Source organism: Alosa pseudoharengus, unplaced genomic scaffold (genome assembly GCF_046254945.1).
Source record: "Alosa pseudoharengus isolate Yale_2024_CS ecotype anadromous, Long Island Sound unplaced genomic scaffold, YU_APseudo_1.1 YU_APseudo_1.1_scf_21, whole genome shotgun sequence".
NCBI lineage: Eukaryota > Metazoa > Chordata > Actinopteri > Clupeiformes > Clupeidae > Alosa > Alosa pseudoharengus.
Genome location: NW_027468674.1, coordinates 15,418,737 through 15,431,475, shown reverse-complemented (window position 1 = coordinate 15,431,475; position 12,739 = coordinate 15,418,737). Strand labels below are relative to the sequence as shown.

General features: G+C 43.6%; 1 protein-coding gene and 1 long non-coding RNA gene across 2 annotated transcripts in view; one reads left to right on the top strand and one right to left on the bottom strand.

Moving 5' to 3' along the window:
- Nucleotides 1–12,739, bottom strand: part of LOC143137708 (uncharacterized) — a 626,567-nt gene that overhangs the window by 172,693 nt on the left and 441,135 nt on the right. The gene's annotated exons all lie outside the window — the stretch shown is intronic.
- LOC143138664 (ladderlectin-like) lies at nucleotides 10,226–11,817 on the top strand. Its single transcript, XM_076299088.1, has 4 exons — nucleotides 10,226–10,292; nucleotides 10,626–10,750; nucleotides 11,112–11,246; nucleotides 11,812–11,817. Exons 1-4 carry the CDS (start codon nucleotides 10,226–10,228, stop codon nucleotides 11,815–11,817), a joined length of 333 nt encoding a protein of 110 aa, XP_076155203.1.

Here is a 12,739-nt window from a genome sequence, read left to right as displayed (position 1 = left end):
ACCTCTAGAGGTGGGTGGGGTGGAGGGGTTGGAGAGGTAGCAACTCTTAGAGCAAGGGTGTAAATCTGCCCCGGGGGGTAGCTGTGACCCGTGCCAGGGGCAGGTGACCTAGACGGCGTCCGACCCCGTTGTCCACCGAGCGACGGGGCAGAGAGAGATGGGATCAGTCACAGCCATCCCCCATGGCAACCGTCCATCTCAAAATGATACACACACTCACTCATTCACACACACACATACACAAACACACACACAGAATAAGCACATAGGCCATCCACTGGGTAGATATTGCTTCTGTTAGTCCCACCACAAGACACCCATCCAAGACCAACACTCATACACAAGCACAATGACACGTACATACCAGGATCATGCAAACAGAAATATGTGTGATGTGCTGCCTTCACCTCCAGTGTTGTCAGACTTACAGAGTCACACACTGTCACTCACACACACACAGATGCACTCACTCACACACACACACACAGACTCTCTCTCTCACACACACACACACAGACAGACTCACTCACACACACACATACAGTAGGCGCACTCACTTATACACACAGACTCACTCAGTCACACACAAACATAGACTCACTCTCACACACAAAGACAGACTCACTCACTCATACTCATAGACTCACTCACACACACACATAGACTCACTCACACACACATAGACTCATACACACAAACTCACTTACTCACTCTCTCTCACACACACACGCCTTTCCATGCTCTATCCATGTGCGCTGTGCCACTCCCAAAGGCATCATTCCCAGTGGACTCTGTGACTCCAAACTAATCCACAGACAGTCTCAGACTAGCCTGACGAGCCAGACCCACATCAAGATGTAGGGTAGGGTCTGGGAACTTACCATTGGCACTGCTCAATCCGAGGGGCGGGATAAACGGTTGTCTTTCAAATGTCCTCTTCACGCAATAGGATAGCGCTATAACTCATGAGTCCCATGCATTTTCGCCAGCAGCAGCATCCATCTTCTTTGTTTTAGTAGTAGCAGGAAATTCACGCGGAACCGTCGCCGACTCTATACACGATGTGATTGGCCTGATAGAAGTTTCATTTTTCCAGCTCGCAAGCCAACGGAGGGTTGCTAGACTACCCTGGCTGCAAATTACATTTGCTGCTGCTAGGGTGCGTCTAGATTTCTAGGCTAGTCCCAGACCCCAATCCCTGTTTCTTTCCTTCCAACACACAAACCTCCTCTCTCTTTTTCTCTACTGCATCAATCCTTCTTTTGCACTCTCTCTTTATCTCTTTTACTCTACCACTCTAATCCCTCGCTCTCTCTTTCCCTCACAAACATGTATCCTCCAGTTTTCTCCATTTATCAAATAGACTCTTCTTTTAAATTAGATTACATTCAACTTTGCTGCAAAGTAATTATAAAATTAAGTAAAATACCAGTACAAACAAACAAATGCAGTTTCACATCTATAGCCATAAGTGAGAATAGTACATTCAATTATGTTGGGGCAATATTATATAAATAGTTTGATAAATAATTTAGATAATTTGGCCGCGGCGCGACTGGCTGGGGCACCTGCACCGTACGCCGGCGACCCGGGTTTGATTCCCGCCCCATGGTCCTTTCCGTATCCCACCCCGACTCTCTGTCCCACTCGCTTCCTGTCATTAAAGGCATAAAAAGGCCAAAAAAATATACTTAAAAAAATAATAATAATTTTGATAATTAATACACATTACTTTCTTCTTTCCTTCCAACACATAAACCCTTTACTTTTTCTTTGTCTGCGTCTCTATCCCTCTTTTCTACATACCACCCAACCCTCTCTATTTCTGCTATCTTTCCCCCTCTCTTTTCCTGTAATGCATCATCCTCTCTTTTTCTCCATCCAGCACATCACCTTTCCTCCCTTTCTTTCTGTCCAACACCTCTTCACCTCTTCTTCACAGAAAGAACTCGGACCAGAGTCCCCTCTACATAAATATTCAACTCTGGGACACCACGCCTGCAGCGGGCAGAGTCCTCTTACACGGTCCAGAGCGTAGACACACACACACACACACACACACACACACACACACACAAACTCACTCACTCATACACACACACACACACACAGACTCACTCACTCATACACACACACACACACACACACAGACTCACTCACTCATACACACACAGACCCACTTACTCTCTCACACACACAGACTCACACAGGCTCTCTCTCCCTCTCTCACACACAAACACACAGATTCACACACTCTCTCTCAAACACACACCAGCCCATCTGATAAATACTCTGGTCCTGTTAGCATGGAAATTGATTCACCTTGCAAGAGAATTAAAAGCAAACAGAAGTTGAAAGCAGTGATGTACACCAGGGTCTCACCTCTGATAGATGGTGCAGTTGCCACAGCAACCACTAGGGGGAGTGTGCGCTTAATCTTCAACCCCTGAATCTCAGCAAGAACACATACTGTACTCCATTTGGGTAGAGTAGTAGAGCCCTTGTTAGCTTCGCAGAGACTGTACCTTAGAGGTCCTTACAAATGGTCTTACATTGGTTGTAAGAAATAGAACATATTGTAGCCCACATCTACACTAGGACTACCTGTGACCAGACAAAGCACACATCTACACTAGGACTACCTGTGACCAGACAAAGCACACATCTACACTAGGACTACCTGTGACAAGACAAAGCACACATCTACACTAGGACTACCTGTGACAAGACAAAGCACACATCTACACTAGGACTACCTGTGACAAGACAAAGCACACATCTACAAAGCACACATCTACACTAGGACTACCTGTGACAAGACAAAGCACACATCTACACTAGGACTACCTGTGACAAGACAAAGCACACATCTACAAAGCACACATCTACACTAGGACTACCTGTGACAAGACAAAGACGGATCTCAACTCAGGCACATGTGCAGAAGATAAAGGAGCGTATTTCATTGGCTGTCAACAAAGGTGAACTCTACACGGGAGGAATGTACATGGACTCACAGACATGCACACACTTAAACACACACACACACACACACACATTCAAACATTTACACACACACTCATGCACACACACACGCACATGCCCAGGCTAGGTCAAGACTACACAAAGGCACTTAGTGAACACTGATAGGTTGAATCCATGCAGAGGGAGGGAGAAAGGCTCTTTCTATTCCCACGTCCGTGTGTTGAGCTCTCCGCTTCGCCAGTGTCTTTCTGGGCAGAGATAAGGGCGTGTACCCAGTGGCATGGGGCTGAATGTCAACACACCAGAGGGGTGGCCAGCCCTGTGTCTGAAGTCCCCGTACACACACACAAGACACACACACACACACACACCTCCCTCTTTTCCTCCTGCTCTTTATCTGTCCCTCGCTGTGTGATCTAAAGTTTATCACGAGCGACCTGCTCTGGCTCATCAGAGATAAAGATAATAGCCCTCAGCAGATGTAGAATTACAGAGAGAGAGAGACAGTAACACACACACACACACACACACACAATCATACACACACACGGCTATGGTCAATAACACTAATGATGCTCTAAATGTAATAAATGAAAATTCAGATGCAGTTGCTGGAGCTTCATTCTGCCTCTTTTAGTGCCACACACACACACACCAAACACACACATACAGAAAAGGGGGAACTTGGCAACCAAGGAAAAACGAAGAAATTATAGACTCTAGACCCTAGAATGATGAGCACACACTGTGATATACAGTAGGTGAGGTCTGGAGAGAGGAACACAGAGAGAGAGCTCTTTAATGCAAATGAAGCTTTCTGAATTCCTCTATTGGGGGGGGGGGGTCTATGTAAACTTTTCAGACGTTTATTATAAGATGTTTACAGGCAAATGTGTTTTTGTCTGGCGAATGTCTTTTGTATAATGTACATGAGCCCTACCATCAGAGTCTGAATTACAAATCCAAATGTGTCTGCCTTTTGTGCACAGAGAGATGGAGAGGAATGAACCAGAATGGAAACAGACACATAATATATAGTATTATTGGGGGGGGGGGGGGCTCTCTGCGGGCCTCCTGTCAGTGCTGGGCCCTTAGAATCACCCCCCCCCCCAGCAGCGCCCCTGCTCCTGCTTCATCTGCGGTGCTGGGTACACACTGTAATGTGGACAGGCAAGGGAGGGGGTGATGAGGGATTTACAAGAGCAAAGGAGCTGGGGGCTATTTCAGGGAAGGGGTCGTACAGTAGACCAAGTTGGGGGCAGTTAAGGGGCGGGAGGGTGGGGGTGGTCTGGGGGTCTTCAAAGCAGGGCTACGACACCAGCACTAATCGCTTCCTCTTAGAGGAGAATCAAAGTAAGTCGCGGGTCAGGCCTTTGTAATATGACTCAACTGTCACATGTAATATGATAATTGCTGTTTGCCCGAATGTTAAGCAGATGGTTTTGCTGCAGTGAGACACTTCTACTGGGTTGCACTGCTGGGTAAAAAAATGGTAAATGGACTGCATCTCTACAGCACTTTACCACAGTGTCTTGCTCAAGGACACTTTGAAAGGGTCAGGAGGAGTTGTGCTCGGACCAGGTTGTTGGACGACTCCTCTACCTCCTGAGCCACTGCCGCCCACGGGTTGTGTATAGTCTGCACTAGATTGCTTCTCGTGAGTCAGCCTCAAGTCTATCTCAAACAGATTTGAAGTGCAGAGCTCTGAGATGTGCTGAGGTCCATTGAGAGTATCTGTTTCATTAAGTCGGGACGACTGACAGGCTTGAAGGGGACACTAAGGGGAGACAGAAAGGAGATGGACAGCTTGAGCACTTCAACACGATGGACTCCAGCTGACTCCAGAAAGAGGGGAACCTAGACGGTTTGTTTTTTTTCAATGTTTCGTCTGCTTTTAACAAAATATCAAATGAATGAAATTGAAGAGGCCCAGTGCTCCTGCCTTTTTTCGAGAGATTTGCGTCTTCTCTGGGCACGCTACTCTAGTCTCCCTCCTCCCATCAGACGGGATTAGGGGGAGCAGGATTGTGCTCCTCAGCCTTTGATAGATTACAGTAAATCTGCCGACAAGCCAGCATTGCGGTGCGTAGTTAAGGGGAGACCCCCCAGCCCCCTCCCCAAACACACACACACACACACACACACACACTCACATAGACGGCAGCAGGCACAGGAGAGGGCTGCATCCGGATACGGCCCTGATACAGCCACATTCATACGGACTGGGCCAGATCCAGGGGCCCATGTTTTGTTAAATCTAAGCCACATTCCAGATGCCATGTTTCAGGATGCTAAGAGACAGGCTACAGCTGCAGTGAGCAGGGATGATTGAGATGAGATGGGTTTGCACCAGGTCTAAGGCAGAAAGTTGCCTGTTACAGAGAGATGGACATGGTGAGTCCTCTACCTGCCTCTCTGTCCCATTGGTGGTCTCTGTCTTTCACACTCTTACACAGGTGTCTCACTCTCACTGACTTGAAATGGTCTTCTGAATAATTTTGTCTGTCTTTGCTTTTGCTTTTTGCTTTTTCTTTCTCTCTTTTCTCTGAGTCTCACACACACACACACACACACACACACACGTGTATAGCAACTGCTTTATTTAGCATAGCAACCACCACATCTACCCTAGCAACAACCTAGCAACCATTTCAATTATCCTAGCAACAACCTAGCAACCACCACAATAATGGAAGCCTAGCAACTAACATGATTACCCTAGCAACCAGCATAGCACCCACTTTATAAAGCATAGTAACCACTGACTACCCTAGGAACAATTTAGCATCACTACTGTTAGGATGGACGGCAGTGGAGGCAGCAAGGATGGTAGCAGACCAAGAGTAGGAGGGCCCAAAATGGGAGATTTATTATTCCCAAAATTCCAGAGGTGCAAACAATATTTACAGTGACTAAATAATAACAAAAATAAAGAAAAACTTTTCAAAAACAAGAAAATAAACCTAAGTGCAGCGATGCACTAATATGTGCAGGTAAATTGGCAATACCAAAATTCACTGGCCCAACACACAGCACAGAGAATGTTCTCTCTCTCATAGCCCAGAACATACTCAACACAAGTTCCATTCTGCCCCTATAAATAGGCCAAAACCCCACCCCTAGGCTATACCAACACATAATTCAATCAATTAACAATATAACACATGAGAAGTGACCAAAATATACAAAATACATTGCAACACATTCCCCGTGACAAATTCATACTATCATAAGCTTTAAATAAATCAAGGAAAGGTACTACTTAATAACATTCCCGTAGCACATTATTTCCCCCCTGTGGCTCTCTTATGCAATGGTAGTCAACCGTACCCCACTACCTGAAATAGGGGAGCGATTGCACCACTAGCTGTTTGCCAGTGGGACAGCGTGAACCCCTTCTACAGGTTGGCTACCTTTCTATTGAAATTACTGTCCACCACATACATTCCACCAATACAATAAACACATACTTTTAGATGTAGCATGTTATGCGTGTCGTGATGTTAATTACACTGTTACGTTGCCGGTAGGCCTTTCCCGACAAACATTAACAAACATCTTAACGAACGAACGAACAAACGTCAAACAGCACAACTACGCACATAACAAACAGAACAAACAACATATCAACTCAGACAGCTTATTCCATATCATGTTGTAATTATGCCGGCATATGTGTGGAACAATGATGAATGAAAGTTGTGAATGTTGCGGGTTACGTTTGTCAGTTTATTGATGTGCATGCGTAACGTTCGTGATATCAAAGGTGTCCACCGGCACGGACTCGCTCCGTGACAACTACCATAATGTCAATCTAGTAACCTACATAGCAACCACTTACATTAGTATCAATGTCAACATAGCAATCACCATCACCAATCACCAAGTCAGTGAGAGTGAGACACGTGTGCAAGAGGGTGTGTGAAAGACAGAGAAAGAGGGACATGAATGAGACAGACAGAGAGTGTGTGTCTGTGTGTGTGTTTAATAGAGTTTCCAAAGAGTGCTGAGGTAAGGAGGATTAAAGCTGTCTGTTAAACCTGCTCAGAAAATCAGGCTTTTTCATTAGGGATGGATGGATGAGAAAGAGAGGAGAGGAGGTGAAGACAGAGAAGATAGAAAAGTGGAGAGGAGGATAAAAGAGGACAGAAGGTAAAGAGAGAGAGATGATACAGAAGCGCAGAGAGGAGGGGACCTTAATCTCAAAAACAAATACCAAAAATGCCCCGTGGTCCTGGTGCAATTCCCCCTTTAAACCTCATGTCAGTTAAACTGTGCATGTATTCAATTTACATTTAACTCAGCACTTCATTGTTTAAAATCACTTCAGAGAGCGAGAGAAAGAGGGATGAAGAGAGAAATAGAGGGAGGGAGAGAGACAGAGAGGGAGAGAAGGAGGGAACAAGTCCTACAGTACATGCCACAGGCATGACCAGAGTCTGGACAGTCCATTAAGTCCTCCCATCAGTGGGATAGTCCCCTTTAAATTACATGAGTCATTCTATAACTCAACTGCTGGTCTTACTCTAAGGACCGCATGCATGCACACACACACACACACACACACACACACTCTTAATGAAGCGCTCATCGCTGTTCATCCGACCAAGGGGCCGCCAGGAAACTGTTTTGATTACAATGCCTGCTTCAGTCAGAACCTCACTTTTGTTCCTTCTTCTTTCTTCCTTCCTTTCTCTCCACTGTCTTTCTTTTTCTCTCTCACACATCTCTGTTTCACACCATCACTAATATGTGCTCTCCTTCCATCTCTCTCCGTCCTTCTCAGGTCCTTTCTTACTTTCTTTTCTTTATTCTTTCCTTATTTCTTCAAAAATATTGACTCATTTCATTTAGACTATTTTTGATTACAAGTTCGAAGAAGTTCAAGTCTCCTTTTTTCTGTACTCTGTACTGGCACTCTCTCCCTCCCTCCATCCGTATCTCTCTCATTCACTCTCTCATCCACTCTGTCTCTCCCCTGCTCGTTGCTATGACAGCCTAAATCCTGGCGTTCCTGCTTCTGGAGGTAAGTGCAGGCTCTTGAGGGCCCCGTAGACATTAATCATGCTGTCTGGAGACGGTGACATCAGGGGCCGTAGGGTAAACACAGGCCTCCGTCCAAGAGCTGCCCTGTAGGACGCGTTTCCTGCCCAGGATAAACAGGTAATCAGCCCCCTGTTTGTGTGTGTGTGTCTGTGTGAGTCTGTGTGTGTGTGAGACCTCATATGTGACCTCATCATCCACCATTAGGAAAAACTTGCCCGTCATCAGGTGTGCCACAGCTTAGCCAGGAGCTGACATGTAACACAAACACACACACACACACACAGGTGCACACACACACACACACACACACACAGGTGCAGACACACGCATACATATATAAATACAGTACATGAACTCACACACACACACACATATGGAAACATGTACACACAGGTGCAGGCAAACACACATACACACAAGCCGACACACATCCAGACAGGTTAGCGTCTGGGTGTTGTTGGTTTGACTGGGTGAAGTCCACGGCGAACAAAGGCTGTTTGGTTTCCCCCTCACCTCCCTCCCTCTCCCAGCCTGGCAAGCTGTCAGAGGCTTAGCTATGGGGAGGAGGCCCGAGGTCAGAGCGGTTACGGAGAGGAAGATTTAAGGGGCGACCAGTGCACGGCGCTGCACCCCCCAAACCCCCACGGATTCCTCCGAGAAAAGGTCCCGTTGGCCCAGGAACAAGGATGTTTGGGTAGAGTGGGAGGGGTTGCCTTATATTCCAGACATGCACACACACAAACACACATACACACAGTCATGTATACTAGACCAATACACAAACACACACACACATGAACACACATACATGCAGAATATCAGAACACAGGAAGAAATGGCCTAAATGCAATTAAGGAAATTAGCCTTATTATGCCTTGCGCTGGGTAATAATATAAAAAGATGCTTCAGTCACTATATGTGCAGCCTAAAATAAACTGTAGGTCTGTGTACTGAGTGTAGGCAGTGGAGTGCCTGACCCTTAGAACAGAGAACTGAGCTGACACCTTGCATGTGAACGCATTGTACAGGCACACACACATCTATGCCCTAGTACATGCACCACAGGCCTTATATCGGAACAATTATTTTGTTGATGGCTGATGATTATGTCTATATGCTGTATGCGCTGAAATCCGGGACTATTTGATAATGGTTGTTGAGAACCGGGACTATTTGATAGTGGTTGTTGAGAACCGGGACTATTTGATAGTGGTTGTTGAGAACCGGGACTATTTGATTGTGGTTGTTGAAAATCGGGACAATTTGATAGTGGTTGTTGAAAACCGGGACAATTTGATAGTGGTTGTTGAGAACCGGGACTATTTGATAGTGGTTGCTGAAAATCGGGACAATTTGATAGTGGTTGTTGAGAACCGGGACAATTTGATAGTCGTTGTTGAAAATCGGGACAATTTGATAGTGGTTGTTGAAAACCGGGACAATTTGATAGTGGTTGTTGAAACAGACATTGGTCGGGAATCAGGTCACAGAACTTGGAACTGGGACATCTGGTTACCGTATTTAGATGTTTATGACGAGACGACTCTATCGGGAAATGCAGCCCTGAACATAAATTTTGATTGATAACAACATAGATAAAAATCAACAGGGTGTAAAGGCTCATAAAACATGATATGATATGATTGATGTTTGATAAGAGATTGAAATACCTCTGCATATCTGGCTCATATAATGTGGATTAAAGGACTGGGACATACTCATGAACACGTGCAGGTGGCTGTAAATCAGATGAACTATGAACTTTTTCCGCATTTCCTTCAAGCTTGTCAGATAAAATGTTAGCTCATCATCAGTTTGATAAAGCAATACCATCTTCAAGGTACTGTCACCAAGAGTAAGGTAAGCATATCTCCTAAATAACAATACTAGCTTCAAGACCCTTTTTAGTGCTATTTTACTTTCAGGTGTGTTTCCTTCTTAGTACTCTACAAACTGAATGAAAGGCAGAGTAAGGCACATAAACAGCAATAAGATGAATCTGAAAGAGATATTTTTAGGATACTTTTTTATATTTATTTAACATGGTGACATCTTCAAAATTAACTGTAATGTTTTATATCAGGTAATGTTTGAGAAATACATCCCAAATTCCAACTATTCCTGTAACTGTTCTCTTTGTTTATAAAATCCTTCTGAATGTAATTGTATGTCCCCTCTTGCTTTGGCCGGTAAGATGATCATCAGAGCCAGCTTCCTTCTCCTCTCAGCTCTCGTCATCTGCTGTAGGGCAGAAGCCACAGGTAAGCAGGCTTTTAACTGACCATATACAGACATAATAAAGTCTACGGATGTTCTGAGAATTAACAGTATTAGAACAGTTAATTTGCAAAAACTGATATCTTTATTTTTACAATATTCAAACATCATGTATTATGCATTCTGTTTTGATTTAGAAGCAGATGCCACAGGTATGCAGCCTTTTCATTACAAGAGAAATAACTGACCATATACAGACATATCAAATTCACCCAACTGACCACACACAGACATATCAGTCATATGAAAATACATTTCCAAACTGTTTTTGCTGTGTATCTGTACCTATTTCTGTGGCAAAACTGCTTTCCTCACAGTTGATAAGAACGTAACAGAGAGCCATGTGTGGAACAGTACAGGAAAATGCTCTTGGGGCTGGTTTCGTTATGGTACTCGCTGTTTCAAGTTTATCTCCAATACAAGAACTTGGTCTGAATCTGAGGTGTGTCCTATTTCTATCACACAAAAGACTTTTTGTCTTTTTTAACTTCTCTAATCATGTGCATGCTATATGTTTTATTTCATTATCATGTGAAGTATTAATAGGTTGTGTCACTCATCAAATACCATCAACAAAATCATAATCAATAACCAAATCAAAGTCAATAATCAATAATATCACCTGTGTTAAGACATTAATATCACCACACTTTCAGAATTACATGACAACTTTGACATAAAATGTATGTCAAAGTTGTTTTTGGTTGTGTATAATATCAGAAATGTTGTCCACCCACCCGCTGTATATCAGTGATTAAATGCCAATAACAGCTAAACTTCAGTGGAAACATCTTGTTGTACAGCGCTACTGTGTGATGATGGGAGGGAACTTGGCCTCAGTGCACAGTGGAGAGGAGTACCATTTCATCCAGGATCTGGTCCGCAGACACACTCAAGACACTCCTCGCGCCTGGATTGGAGGATGTGATGCCGCTCAGGTACTGTACATACAGTATACCTGATACCTTTGCCCAATATAGTAAAACAACACTCAGAAGCAGATGTCTGTTTATGTTTACATGTTTACATGTTTACCAGGTACTGTGCTGAGCTCCAACAGTTATATATTAAGATGTAAGTGCATGTATCCATCGTTATCGGGGGACCACACATATGCCGGTGACAACAGTTAAAAAAGCTTATAGAACTTTTTAGAAAACTCCTGGCCACTCTATCAAGATGTTTTCTTGACGAATTGTTAGGCTTTTACAGTATATGTATGATTCACTTTTATTACTATTATTATTAGGTTTTTTTTATTTTCTCTATGCTGTGGACAAAGATTGGATTGTAATTGGTCTCTCTTTGTCAGAATGGTCTGTGGCTTTGGAGTGATGGGTCCAGGTTTGACTACAGTCACTGGGATCCTAATCAACCTGATAATGGTGGAGGACATGAACACTGTGCACATATTAATTATGCAGGTAAATTAATACTTTTTTATCAATATAATATTCAAGAGAATATTTCTTCTAATGAAAGTCTTGGTATCCTTCCCTGCAGGAATAAAAGCATACCCTTAATATTTTTGTGAACTATAGAGGCCCTATTTGAAATGCTTGGCAAAGTGCAAAGTCAGTCTATATGAGCAGGGGCGTGCAGAGACCTTTGAAGGGGCAGGGGCTCAAATTTAAAATAAGGGCACATGGAACAAAATGTTCAGAAAACGTGTTAACTTTATTTAAAACTTTAATCATCTGAACCTGAGCTGTACATTTTTTTTTTGCATTTAAATTCTAGCATTATGCCATTTCAATGATGATGGTGGGACAGGCTATTATATGGTTTAGCAATTTGCAAAGTAGTCTAATGTACTGATAAACATTTTATACATTTTTTATTCATTTATTCATTATGTATCAAGAAGAATGGGTGTAAATAGCAGACAGAGCTGTCACACATTTTTCTCATTTCTCTCCTTGGTTCTGAAAATTTAAACATTTTATTCTCTATCTCTAAGCTGAATACTATTTCATGTTCAGATAGGCTAACTGCCAAGTGACCTTACCGTGCTCCCAAACATCTCCAGCAGGACTGTGCCTGCGTGCACCTTCTGAGAGTTCACTGAATGTATGACGTCACGGATTGGTGGCCGCAAGGCATTTCAATTAACACAGAACATTTTTATTTTTGTAAATTTCTAATTTCACAAACTATTAATGAGACATTTTAGCGAATATTCACGTTGGAACTAGCGGAAGTATTACACATTTTAAAAAGTAAAAAACGGGTCTTGTCAAAAGGGTACTTAGACATCAAAGGGGCAAAAGGGCAGGTGCTAGAGCCCCTGTAGCCCCCCTTATCTGCTCGTGCCTGTATATGAGTGAAGTTCTCATGCATGAAGAACTTCAAATATGCAAATATGTTGTACAACTATTAAGTTAGCTTTAGTCAGACTTTGCTTTTAGCCCGGCATGTAAATTAGGTTCCT

Bases quoted from the DNA above. Each gene is read 5' to 3' on its own strand.
- LOC143138664 (XM_076299088.1), top strand. From the start codon at position 10,226: ATGATCATCAGAGCCAGCTTCCTTCTCCTCTCAGCTCTCGTCATCTGC. The intron at 10,293-10,625 runs GTAAGCAGGCTT...CTTTCCTCACAG, and splicing joins CTGTAGGGCAGAAGCCACAG to TTGATAAGAACGTAACAGAG. The intron at 10,751-11,111 runs GTGTGTCCTATT...CTTGTTGTACAG, and splicing joins GAACTTGGTCTGAATCTGAG to CGCTACTGTGTGATGATGGG.